We start from the raw sequence: 12,195 nt of genomic DNA, 5'->3' as shown, positions 1-12,195 counted from the left end.
AATTCACACTAACACTCCGACCCAAGCCCATTGGGAGCCAACCTTGTGTCAGGTGGAGGTTCTGAAAGAACATTTAAGGTCGGGTCAGATTGGCATACCTCAGGAGGATCTGTTCAGCATCACCGCAATCTCTGTTCTTGATCAATTATTTGGTGTTTCATCCACAAGCAGATCTATAGCGTGCTCAATTTACTTAGCAATTACTGAGAATTTTCAGATTGGCTATGGAGAAAATGCATAGAGTGGACGTGAAGAGGACGTTTCCATTTGGAGGAGTCTAGGATCCGAGTGCACTGCCTCAGAATGAAGGGATGTCCCTCTAAGACTGAGATGAGGAGGAATTTCATCAGCCAGAAGGCGGTGAATCTGTGGAATTCATTGCCACAGAGGGCTGTGGAAGCTAAGTCATTGGGTGTATTTAAGTCAGAGATTGATAGGTTCTGGATTGGTAAGGTAGTTTCGGGTTACGGGAAGAAGGCGGGAGAATGGGGTTAAGAAAAATCAGTCATGATTGAATAGCAGAGCAGACCCAATGGGCTGAATGGCCTAATTCTGCTGCTATATCTTATAGTCTTAAAATTACAAGCCATTGGGCTCAGGTTGGGTTTAGTTTTACACCCAGGTGGACCTCTAAACCTGTGTTGCAAACTCCCAGTGTAACATGACTGATTTAAATATTTGTTTTAAATATTTCCAACATTTTAATGGGGGCACACAGCTGGAAAACTCTCCCATATAATGACAGCCTTTCTTTACAAGTACAGAAAGATCAGAAATTAAAATGGCCTTATTATTTATTGGGAAAAGTTTATTGGAATCGAGCATAGAATCCATGCTCTCCTTTCCTGGAAGTTCATTGCCTTGTGAAACATTGTAAGGTTTCGTATTACTTAAAAATGGCTTTTCTGCACCTCGGAATCCTGGAGGAAGGGTTATTCCAAGTGGCAACCCTGCAGCTTGCCTTGGGAAACAAAACTCGCCTCTGAGCAAGCAAGAGGACACAGGCACACAGTGTCCTGCCCTCCTGCAGCCACAGTGTTGTCTTCCATTCATTAGATGCTTTCTTTAGGCTGAAGGGATTTGCTGCATTATCACTGGCATACTTGTTAGTGGCAGAACCTCAAAAGTAATTCAGAGTTCTTCAACAGACCATGAAAGGTGTTCTGTGAAGTCATAAAGGAGAGGTGGAATTCTTCCATTTCCATTAAGGTTCTGACTGCTTCTTCAGGTGACCCAGTGACTGTTTCTTGGTAAAATCATTCATCCCGCTTGTGAAGATCTTGACTGACTGGTTGGTTCAATGGAGACAAATTGGTCACTTCCAACGAAGAGGCAAACAGTCTACCTGAGCGAGTATTGATACGAAACAATGAGGATCCTTCCAGAGAGTAGATTATCGACTCCTGCCCGTACTCCCGTGACTGGTCCAAATCAGATGCTGTTACGAACAATACCGTGGCTCCTGTGATAGAGAAATAGACTGGGGTCACAAAATGATATGGGAACAAAGTAGAGGAAATGGCCAATGCCAAGTAGTCTTGCCTAACACTCATGGTTACTGGGCCACTACCGCTGAATAAATCTCCTTCCTTCCCAGCTCCCTTCCACCCATCTAATAATCTAGGGGAGGCAAATGGAAAAAGGACCACTATGGGGATTACACAACCTCAGAGCTATACAACATAGAAACAGGTCCTTCAGTCCACTGAGTCCATACTGTTCATCAACCACTCACACTAATCCTACATTGTAACATTTAAATTCTCCAAGAAATCTGAAATGCCTGAAATTTCTCAAATTTCCAACAAAGTGTGGAATATTCCTGAATTTCCACTGGCTGTGTGCTGGGTTGGGACTTGGAGCCATCAGTTATGCCTCAATACAACCAAGTCCTAAATGACATGGATGGCAGTTGGGCCTTCAGTGGGCATTGCTCCCAAACCTACTCTCATGAGAGGGGCAGAATTTTTAATGAAGCATCTCACGTCTTTGGGTAGGGGCTTGAAGAAAATATGGAAGAGAATAAGAATGGAAAACATCTCAGGAGTTTAAAACAAAATGACTCATTTCACCATTCCTACTTTCCTGACTCACTACCACAAAATGTCAAAGAAAGCAGGGCATTATTTTGAAGACAAGCAGATGAGTTCTTCCCAAAGCTCGGGCCAATATTTATCTCACTACCTACACCACAGATAGACATCACCGATTCATTATCACATTGTTGCTGTGGGAGCATTCTGTACACATGAAGACTGTTGGATTTCTTTCTTTAGGATGCAGATGACATTATTGGGTGTAAAGCTCTTTGGAACATCCTGAAAGGCGCTATAGAAATGCATGCCTATCCTTACCTAACACCATTGGTACTGGCACCTCCCAGTCTCTGAGTGGAAGCTTATTGGCATCATTAAGCTTGTCCACAGTAAAGGCTCAAGCCTTCTTGCCTTTGATGTAGTGGATGCATTTAATGTTGCTGGATGCATTTAAGGAAAAGCTTGGCAAGTGGATGAGGATAAGGGATAAGAAAACCATGCTGATGGGGTGAGATAATGGAAGGGGTTGTGGGGAGGAGGTTTGTGTAAATAAAGCCCAGTTAGGCCACATGTCCTGTTTCTCTCCTAGAAATTCGATATAAGGTGATCAACTGCTGTGTGACTTAATGATGTCTTGCAACTAACAACTTAGACCACAAGGCTACCCCAGGATCAAGTACATCTGCATAATTGAGGTGTCCACTGTCCAAGGTCCAGTTGGTGGAATTCAAGTGCTGATTTAACTCTTGCTTCTGGGTGAGAATTGTGTGTTTACAAGCATCCACTCCAGGACCTTATCACTTATTTTAGGCTAATGCTTCAGGGTAGTAATGAGGGCCTGTAGCATTGTCAGAAGGATTAAATTTAAAATGGAATGTGTCCAAAGCTCCATCCACACAGATATATTAAAAATATCCAGGGAAGTGTTGTGCTTGGGCTGCATCAACATCAATTTAATAAACTGTGTAATCTACTTGAGATCTTGCTATGTATGAACTGGTCAATGTGTCTTCCCACATGCCAACATTGACAATGCTTCAAAAAGTTTCTGTCTATCTTACAATGTAGTGTAAAACGCATTTAGCACGTGGGACCCCAATGTGACGAAAATCCAAAAATAAAGATTTTCAGTGGCATTGACCCTCAGGATGATAGAATGTGCAGATTGAGGCTCTATCCTCTTGAAAAGATGGCAGCATGGATGGGTAGTCCCAGCTGATCAAGTAAAATGAATGGGAAGGGAAGATTTTAAGAATCTTCTCAAGTTACCACCAGAGATAATGTTTCCTCTTGTGATGAATGCAAAACTACAAATCCAAGACTATCACCAAGGAATTCAGGAGGAATTTCTCCTTCCATTGACTGAGACTGTCGGACCTGCCCCCACAGGGAGTGATTGAGATAAGTGGTATGGGAGAACTGGATAATTATAAGGGAGGATGAAGCAGAAGATAAGATAAAGTTTTGTGGGAGGACGCTAGCTAGTACAGACCAGTTGAGCTGTACGACCCGTTCCTGTGGGTGTGAGTACTAAATACAGATTTAGTAACCTCCTGTCGCCAAACTTGTGCTGAATGCACATTGACAGCAAGTGTGGACTGCTAAAACATAGAACAGTATAGCACAGGAACAGGCCCTTCGACCCACAATGTCTGCGCAGCACACAATGCCAAATTAAACTAAATCTCTTCTGCCTGCACATGAGCCAGATCCCCTGCATGTTCACGTGTCTATCTAAAAGCCCCTTAAACACCACTTTCGTATCTACTTCCACCACTGTTCCTGGCAGCCTGTTCCAGACACCTACCACTCTCCGTGTAAAAAAATTTGGCGTGCACATCTCCTTTAAACTTTCCCCCTATCACCTGAAATGCATGTCCTCCAGTATTTGAGACCATACAATGTTCTCCAATAGTATGGCTGGGTACTCCCAGCTGATTAAGTAAAATGAATTGCTAATGTTTCACCACCCTCACCTGCGATGATGTTTTCAGGGACTGCCATAACATAGGAAGATTGGCTAAAAGTTGGAGAATTGTCATTTTCATCCTATGAGAGAGCAGAGATAGGAATAAATTAGGCAACGGTTTCTACCTTCACCCAAAGTTGCTTCCAGAGAGTTGTCAGAGACAATATGGGCCAAATGGCCTCCTGCAGTGTGATATCAATTCTATGATTGATCCTTCTACATAATTAGACACAGAACTAGGCAATGCTACAGAGAAGAGATTGCCATATGCTTTGAGAACTGGCTAATCAGCAACAATCATGGAACAAAACTTCTGGAAGCTGCCTGTGAATTTGTTTAAAAGTTTGGGATGTGGAAGATTATTGAAACAAGCATCTGACAGGTAAACGCAGTAGCAGTAAATCTCACAGTATATATTGGCTGCTGAGTCTGTTAACTAACTTACCTGATTTGAGTAGATTAATTATTTTGTCCCCCCTGACATACACAACTCAATCAAAGGACAAAGAACTTTCCTCTGTTTGGATCATGGATCTCACAAATGGATTCTTAAAGCAACGGACAAGATCAGAGGAATAATTAAATAGGTTACATCTACACAAACATCTATCAATAATTAATGTTAGTTTCACCCAAGACTTTGCTGCCCACCTCTGAACTCGCTCTTTGTTTGCCCTTAAGCCAAGGCTCAGTGGTTCTAGCTCCCATTACACCTTGACTTTAAAAAAGTTATTATCCCTGGTTCACGTTGTGCAAAGTGCTGAGTTCTTTTAGTATACAACAGTTTGTTCTGTTTTAGTTCATGTAATCATTGGTCACTTCATATCTTGCAATATGTTATTTGTGGTGTTTGGCTTAATGTTGTTTGTGGCATTTGCTCAGTTTTAATAAACTTTTAAAAGATTTCTGGGTTGTGCTGCTCTGAGATCGTGTCATCTTATCCATCTGTGTTCAGGCTAAACTCAAAGAATCAGAAAACTAGCTAAAATTGTTCACAGACTGTCCCGGGGTTACGAACGCTCCACTTATGGACACCCCCTACATAAGAGTGAACTTCCATAATATTATTAAATTCAAGCATCCAAATATATTACATATGTTCATTCCTATGAACAGCAGAACTAGTTTCCTCTCTCTCACTCCACTTCAGTAATTGTTCTTTCTTATCAGTTTTATGAGTTTTTGATGTCACTTATTACAACCCTGTGGAGGTATAATTATCACATCGAGTGATTTTTGTGCATTTTCCGACTTATGGACAAAATTCAGTTATGGACGTCTGTACAAACGGAACCCGTCCTTTACCTGGGGAGAGTCGGCACATACTTTCTCAATTCATAACAAGATTTTGATCACTTGCTGTGAAAGCTGCTGCCAATCACAGCAGGACATCCACAGTACAATTTGCTATTTCATGAGCTCTTGGGGGTGGGAAGTGACGGCTCTGAAATTCATCAAGAATAATGCCAAATAGTGAACCATAAAACACAGAGGTTGCATTTGGAAGATACCATTTGGAGGATTTTTACAATGAAAGGTGTCCTCAGTGGAAGATTTTATCTCTGTAATAAATAGCTAATCCATTTTTCATAAACAAGTTTATATCTCGTTAAACACAACCCAAAGGGGAAGTCCTCTCTAGTTCTCTTCAACACCATAAGCAATATTTTAAATCCTATATCTGTGTTTAATTTCTACAGAGCCAACACTTGAGGGTGTAAGTACAGTGTGACAAGGAGCAAGTTTCAATTTAAATGTGGATTTACTATAACATAGAAATGAGGACAGAACTATGATGTTAAATAGGGACTGAATTATATCAGTATGCTCTAGTTCAACCAGCCTGTCTTCAACCCCACTTGAACTAAAAGGATACACATTCTTGACTTTCCATATATGTCATTAGGGTTAGCAGTTACTTCCCTTCCTTTTAAGTGAGAATGGTGGGGGTTCAAGTCCCATTCAAAAATCTAGGCTCAGTGCAATTTTGAGGGAGTGCTCCACTGTCAGAGGTACCATTGCTCAGATGGGACATTAAAGAGAGGACAAGTCTACTCTTTTACCATGATGCTGCCTGGATTAGAGGGTATGTGTTATAAGGAGAGGTTGGGCAAACTAGGGTTGTTTTCCCTGAAGTGGCGGAGGCTGAGGGGAGACCTGATAGAAGTTTATAAAATTATGAAAGGCATAGATACAGTTGAGAGCTGGTATCTTTTTCCCCAGGGTCGAAATGTCTAATACTAGAGGGCATCCATTTAAGGTGAGAGGGGGAAAGTTCAAAAGAGATGTGCGAGGCAAGTTTTTATACACAGAGCGTGTTGGTGCCTGGAATGCGCTGCCAGAGGTGGTGGTGGAGGTAGATACGATAGTAACATTCAAGAAGCTTTTAGTTAGGCACATGGATATGCAGAGAATGGAGGGACATAGACCATGTGCAGGCAGAAGAGATCAGTGTGATTTTCTATCATTGGCTTAATTAGTTCAGCACAACATCATGGGCTGAAGGGCCTGTTCTTTCTTGGATGGCCATAAAAAGTCCCATGCCACTACGTCAAAGAGTTATCTTGGACGTCCAATCAAATATTTATTCCTCCTCACCATACCTGATGAGCTCAAAATTATACTGGGATCTTGCTGTATACAATTTAGCTGTTGTTTATTGCATCAAAACTAAAATATTTTGAATAAGACACTGCTTTGGCTTTTAAGTGCTTTGGAATGACCTGAAGTTCCACTCGTTGTTATAAACTCAAGTCTTTCTCTCTACAGATAAAACATGAAATCAAGCAGATAATAAAAAATTTACAAACAGGATCTGCACCTCTCCATTACCCAGGTTACGAGTCAAATTAATCAGCCATACTTTTCTAGCTTTTAAATACTATTGCATTTCCAGTATAGTGGTTATGACTTCAATCTGTGTATTTTACATTTAATGTAGGCAACTTTTATTCAAAAATTGTGGCAGTCAATTCCCTTTAATGTAAATATTTAAAGAGGTTACACAGGAGCAGGACTCCGTATCTCTAAAACGGATCACTGGGGCCGGCTGTCCTTAATGTGATTAAACAGTCTGCCCAGTCTGACAGCCTTGTCAGGCATGTTGAAGGACAAAAGCAAGTTAAGCCACAGCAACTTGTGCTCATTATGGATGAAGCCAGCCATTTGGTTCATGGCGACCGGAAAAATTTTGGGAACCCGTGTGGCATCCCACAGAGTCACAGATCAAATCCCTGTCTGCCAGGATAAGTCTTCTGATTAATGGGCAAAAACACCAGACTTGCAGTAACAGAGGAACTTAAGCATGAATATGGCTCAAATCTTGTGGACCTTATTGGTACAGATTGAAACTTCTCCGTACCTCTACGTGTGGCAACTCTTGTTAACCAAAGCACAGAGAGGGCAATCCCAGGCTACAACTTTCCTCAAAAGTCTAGTCCACCTCGCACTATATGGGAACCAGCCAGGGAAATGCAACCATGTGCTAAATGTGTCAAGCCCCAGATGGAGTGTGGCAAATGACAGATTGTGGTTTCCAACATCCATCCACACAACCACACTTGAAATCAAAGGGATCCACGACCACAACGCACACAAGCAGAAGCAACCAAGACCCCCTGCACCAAACATCCCAAAGGACCTGCAGTGCTTGTCGATCACTTTTCAGTTGATACGTTTCAGGTGAACACAACCAGCTGATCGATCTGGTGCACAGCAATAGAACTTTGTGGACTCTGCATCGTTTTCTAGTGAAGTGGGAATAACAATTCTATTCTTAAGACAATGGGCCTCCACTGCACTCAGTTTCTGAAATTAGTTTCAAAGGAATTTACTTACTGCATAAGTACTTCCACTTGGGTGTCACAGTAGCATAGTTGGTAGAAATGCTGCTTCACAGTTCCAGCATGCCTGGTTTAATCCTAACCTCCACTGTTGTCAGTATGGAGTTTGCATACTCTCACTGTGACCACATGGGATTCCCCCTAGAATCCCAAAGACATGCGGGTCCGTAAATAATTGGCTACTTAAATTCACCCAAGTGTAGGTGAATTGTAGAATCTGGGGCGAGTTAGGAATAATATGGGAATAATGTAAGATAAGTGTAAATAGGTGCTTGATAGTTGGTGTTGGGTCAATGGGCTGAAAGGCCTGCTTTCATGCTGTACTAAGCCATGACAAAGTACAGGTACTTACAGAAGAAATGTAATTTCCCCAATAAATGAAAGTTTCACTCAGTGCATGCAGTGTCAAATGGACAGCAGAATGTCCTTTTGCCCGCTGCCAATGCATCGATTAATCTCAAGCAATCATCTCAGCATGTTTTCTTTTGAAAGCATACTTTCAAATTAAGAACCAATAAAGCAGCAAGTTACTGTAAACAGGTAATTATACAAAGTAGTCATGACTACCCAGCTGTGCCTCCTCACCACCAAAATCAGCACCCCAAAACAGAGAGGAGGATAGATGGGGAGGGTGCTGATGACAGAGGTGCAACAAAAATCGGGGCTGACAGAAGAATTGATTGAAGAAAGGTCATTGATCTGAAGTGTTAATTTTGTTTCTCTTAGTTAAAATAACATAAAATGATATAGCATAAAATAAAAACAGAAAATGCTGGAAATAGTCAGCAGATCATGCATGACCTGAGAAAAGAGAAACAGACTTAATGCTTCAGGTCAAGAACCTTCGTCAGAACCTCAACCACAGATTTCTCCACAGATGCTGCCTGACCTGCTGAATATTTGTCTTTTTGGTTTTAATTCCAGATTTCCAGCATCTGCAGTTTTTTTTTAAAAAAAATCAATGATTGATAACCCAAACATGAGTTTCTAAGTTAGAATTTCACTTTGATGAGCAGCCAATTCATGACCAAAGGCCAAGGACTTTCTCAGTTTACTAATAAAGTCTCAGTTACATGATTGAATGACACCTCCAATAGTCCAGTATATGACAGGAGGAAGTCATTATGAACACTGCTACCAGGTTTTTAAATAACAAATGCTACAAGCTCTATTTCAAAGAATCATGCAACAGCGCCTTATTAAATGTTAATGGAAAATCTACAAAGCTTGTTTCATGCTTTGTTTACAAAAACAAAAAAAAGTCTTTCATTCACTCCAGACAAGATGTTGTTCTGGGATGTCCCTTTGTAAGTGTCAAGGCCACAGATATCAACTCAAGAATAATTCAGCTCATTCTTGGCTTCCTTGAGGGTATTACCCACGTTGGGTCTTTGAATGAAGAGCTTTTCACAGTATGGGGAAGTCTAAACTTGCCTCAGAGCCAGACGTTTAGGAGTTCAAGCCCACTCATAGGAGTTTGGACTCTTACTCTCACATTCCCTGAACAGTCTGAGGTGTGAACTTCAGGCATCTAAGTACTTACAATACTTTTTATTTTAAACCTGGTCCTCCAGTACCATAGACTAAAAACAACCCCTTCGGTCCAACCCACCCATGCCAACCAAGATGTTCATCTAAGCTATTCCCACTTGCCTGCGTTTGACCCATATCCTTCTAAACTTTAAACTTTTTTTTATAAACTTTATTTATACAGTACAGTAACAGGCCCTTCCAGCCCAATGAGCCCGCACCGCCCAATTACACCCATGTTAACCAACTAACCCATACGTCTTTGGAATATGGGAGGAAACCGGAGCACCCGGAGGAACCCATGCAGTCATGGGGAGAGTGTACAAACTCCTTACAGACAGCGGTGGGAATTGAACCCCAATCATGGGCGCTATAATAGTGTTATGCTAATGAGCCACCCTTTCCTATCCATTTCTTTTCAGCTGTTATAAGGCTATTGAATGGTCCCCTCATACGATAAGATGGATTCTTGACCTCACAATCCACCTTGTTATGACCTTGCACCTTATTGTCTGCCTGCACTGCCCTCTGTAACTGTAACACTTTATTCTGTATTCTGTCACTGCTTTTCCCTTGTACTACCTCAATTCACTGTTGTAATGAAATGATTTGTATGGATAGCATGCAAAACAATTTTTCACTGTTCCTCAGTGCATGAGACAATAATAAACCAACTCAATTCAATACCTGTCCAAACGTCTTTTAAACTTTATTATTGTACCTGCCTCAACCACTTTGGCAGTTCATTCCATCTACACACCACCCTCTACATGGAGGAACTTGCTCCTCAGGTCCCTTTTAAATCTTTCCCCACTCACCTTAAACCCACGCTCTCTAGTTTTTGATTCCTTTCCCTCGGAAAAAGACAGCGTACGTTCACCAGAGTAAACTAACACCACAGCTTCAGGAAAACACTGGAAATTTCACATACGATATGAAAAGTAGACTGCTTGCCTCATCTCCAGGCCAACTCTCCAACCTCAACCAACAATTCTTGGAATAAAAGGCCATTCAACTTGCACCCCATGATGTGAATTTGCTGTTTGTTAAGAGTGACCCCAACAAGTGTCGCCACCTTCCATTATGCATTAATTTGATATACTTTAAATTATTCAAGGCTGCACCAGAGAGACTGTAATTGGTTACCACATTTCAGTTGGGACATCATGTACAAATTTCCACTCAGGTGGGCATAGGAGATCACTATTTTAAAGAAGAACAGGACCAATATACACCCCCAAACAACTTCATCAGATTATCTTAATTTGCTTTCTGGGATCTTGCTGTGCAGAAATAACTGCTGCATTTCCTACATTTAATAAAGATTACAGTTTATGAGTACTTCATTCATTGAAATAAGTTTCTAAACTTTTTTAAACGCCATTCAGCTTAATACCTCCTTGGGTTTGTCAGATGAAGAATACCGAAGTTTACAAATTTCCTCCAAATACTGGAAAGACCATTGTCAACGAATCCATCCCTCTCCCTGGAAGCTGTTGGAAACTGAACCAGACTGTGAACAAACTTGAGATTGTATTCAAACCTGCAATGAGGTTTTGACTACATATGCAACTCCCATACTGCCTCAGCTCACCTTTGCTTCTGTACCTCTGGCCATGATATTCCAACACTCCTGATATCTTCCCTGATTCTCCATAAACTTCAGGTCATTCAAAGCGCTGCTACATGTGCTCTGACACACACCAAGTCTTGTTCACCTATTACCTCTGTGCTTGTGGCTCACTTTGGCTCCAATAAGCATTACCCCATATTTTAAAACCTTTGTTCCTACCCCCACTTCGTCTCAGGCCTCCTCATCTCTAACCTCCTCCAGTTCCATGACACAGGGCTCCACTAATTCTGGCCTCTTGACCATCCTCAGATTTAATTACCCACCAGTGAAAACCCTACATTCAGCTATCTGGGACCTAACATCTGAAACTCCCTGTCAAAACTTCTCAGCCTCTCCATCCCTTCCAAAGATACTCCTTAAAACCGATCACTTTGACAAAGCCTTTGGTGATCTGACCCAATTCTTTTTATCATTTCTGCTTGCTAACTCTCCTGATGAGTAGTTTGGACACTCTTCCATGTTGATGCTTTGTAAATTGTTGAAAAACCACATAAAATTACAGATACTGGAAATCTGAAATGAAGACAGAAAACATTGCAATCATTCAGCAGGTCAGACAGCATCTGTGTAAAGAGAAACTGTTTCAGGTCTGAGATTCATCCAGTAGTAATGAATCGACTCAGACCTGAAACTTTAACTCTGTTTCTCTTTCCACGGATGCTGCCTGACCTGTCGAGTGCTTCTAGCATTTTCTGCTTTTTATTTACATACAAGTTGTTGTTGGGTTTGAGAAAAGTGCTACATGAATGGAAATCTCTTCTTTTCCTCTCTGGTATTGGCACTAAGGTATTGACCAAGATCCAAGATTCATTATAGATAAGAAAGCCACCACTTTTCTCCACCACTTCCCTGAATGACTCGGTGTTGCTACAAGTGATAGAACAACTAACAACATGGACTAACGCATACTTACAAAAACTTCAACAATCACGGGCACCGTACTATAGAGAGGAGGAGTCCCAGCATCTTTAGCCATGATAGTCAGGTAGACAAACCCTCCTGGTACCTGCTCAAAGTCAATGGGCCTTGTGACAATAACAACTAGAAGAGAAAAAGACATTAAGGAAGATTATTGCTGGTCAATACTTCAGAAGAGTTGTCCATCCTGAAATGTAACACAACAGTAGATTATTTTATTCTTCAAATTTTAATATATCCTTTTCAGCAACACAAAACAATTTAAAC

The 12,195-nt window shown here is 41.3% G+C and overlaps 1 protein-coding gene across 1 annotated transcript in view; it reads right to left on the bottom strand.

The window, feature by feature from the left end:
- cdh23 (cadherin-related 23) overlaps nucleotides 1-12,195 on the bottom strand; it is a 710,459-nt gene that overhangs the window by 296,013 nt on the left and 402,251 nt on the right. Inside the window, 3 exon segments of the mRNA XM_052041602.1 lie at nucleotides 1,346-1,462; nucleotides 4,013-4,085; nucleotides 11,924-12,051. Coding sequence (XP_051897562.1) covers nucleotides 1,346-1,462; nucleotides 4,013-4,085; nucleotides 11,924-12,051 — 318 coding nt within the window.

The sequence above is a fragment of the Pristis pectinata genome, chromosome 30, assembly GCF_009764475.1.
Source record: "Pristis pectinata isolate sPriPec2 chromosome 30, sPriPec2.1.pri, whole genome shotgun sequence".
In the NCBI taxonomy this organism is placed as follows: Eukaryota; Metazoa; Chordata; class Chondrichthyes; order Rhinopristiformes; family Pristidae; genus Pristis; species Pristis pectinata.
The sequence above is the reverse complement of the archived record's forward strand: the minus strand, read 5'-3'. Positions and strand labels throughout refer to the sequence as shown.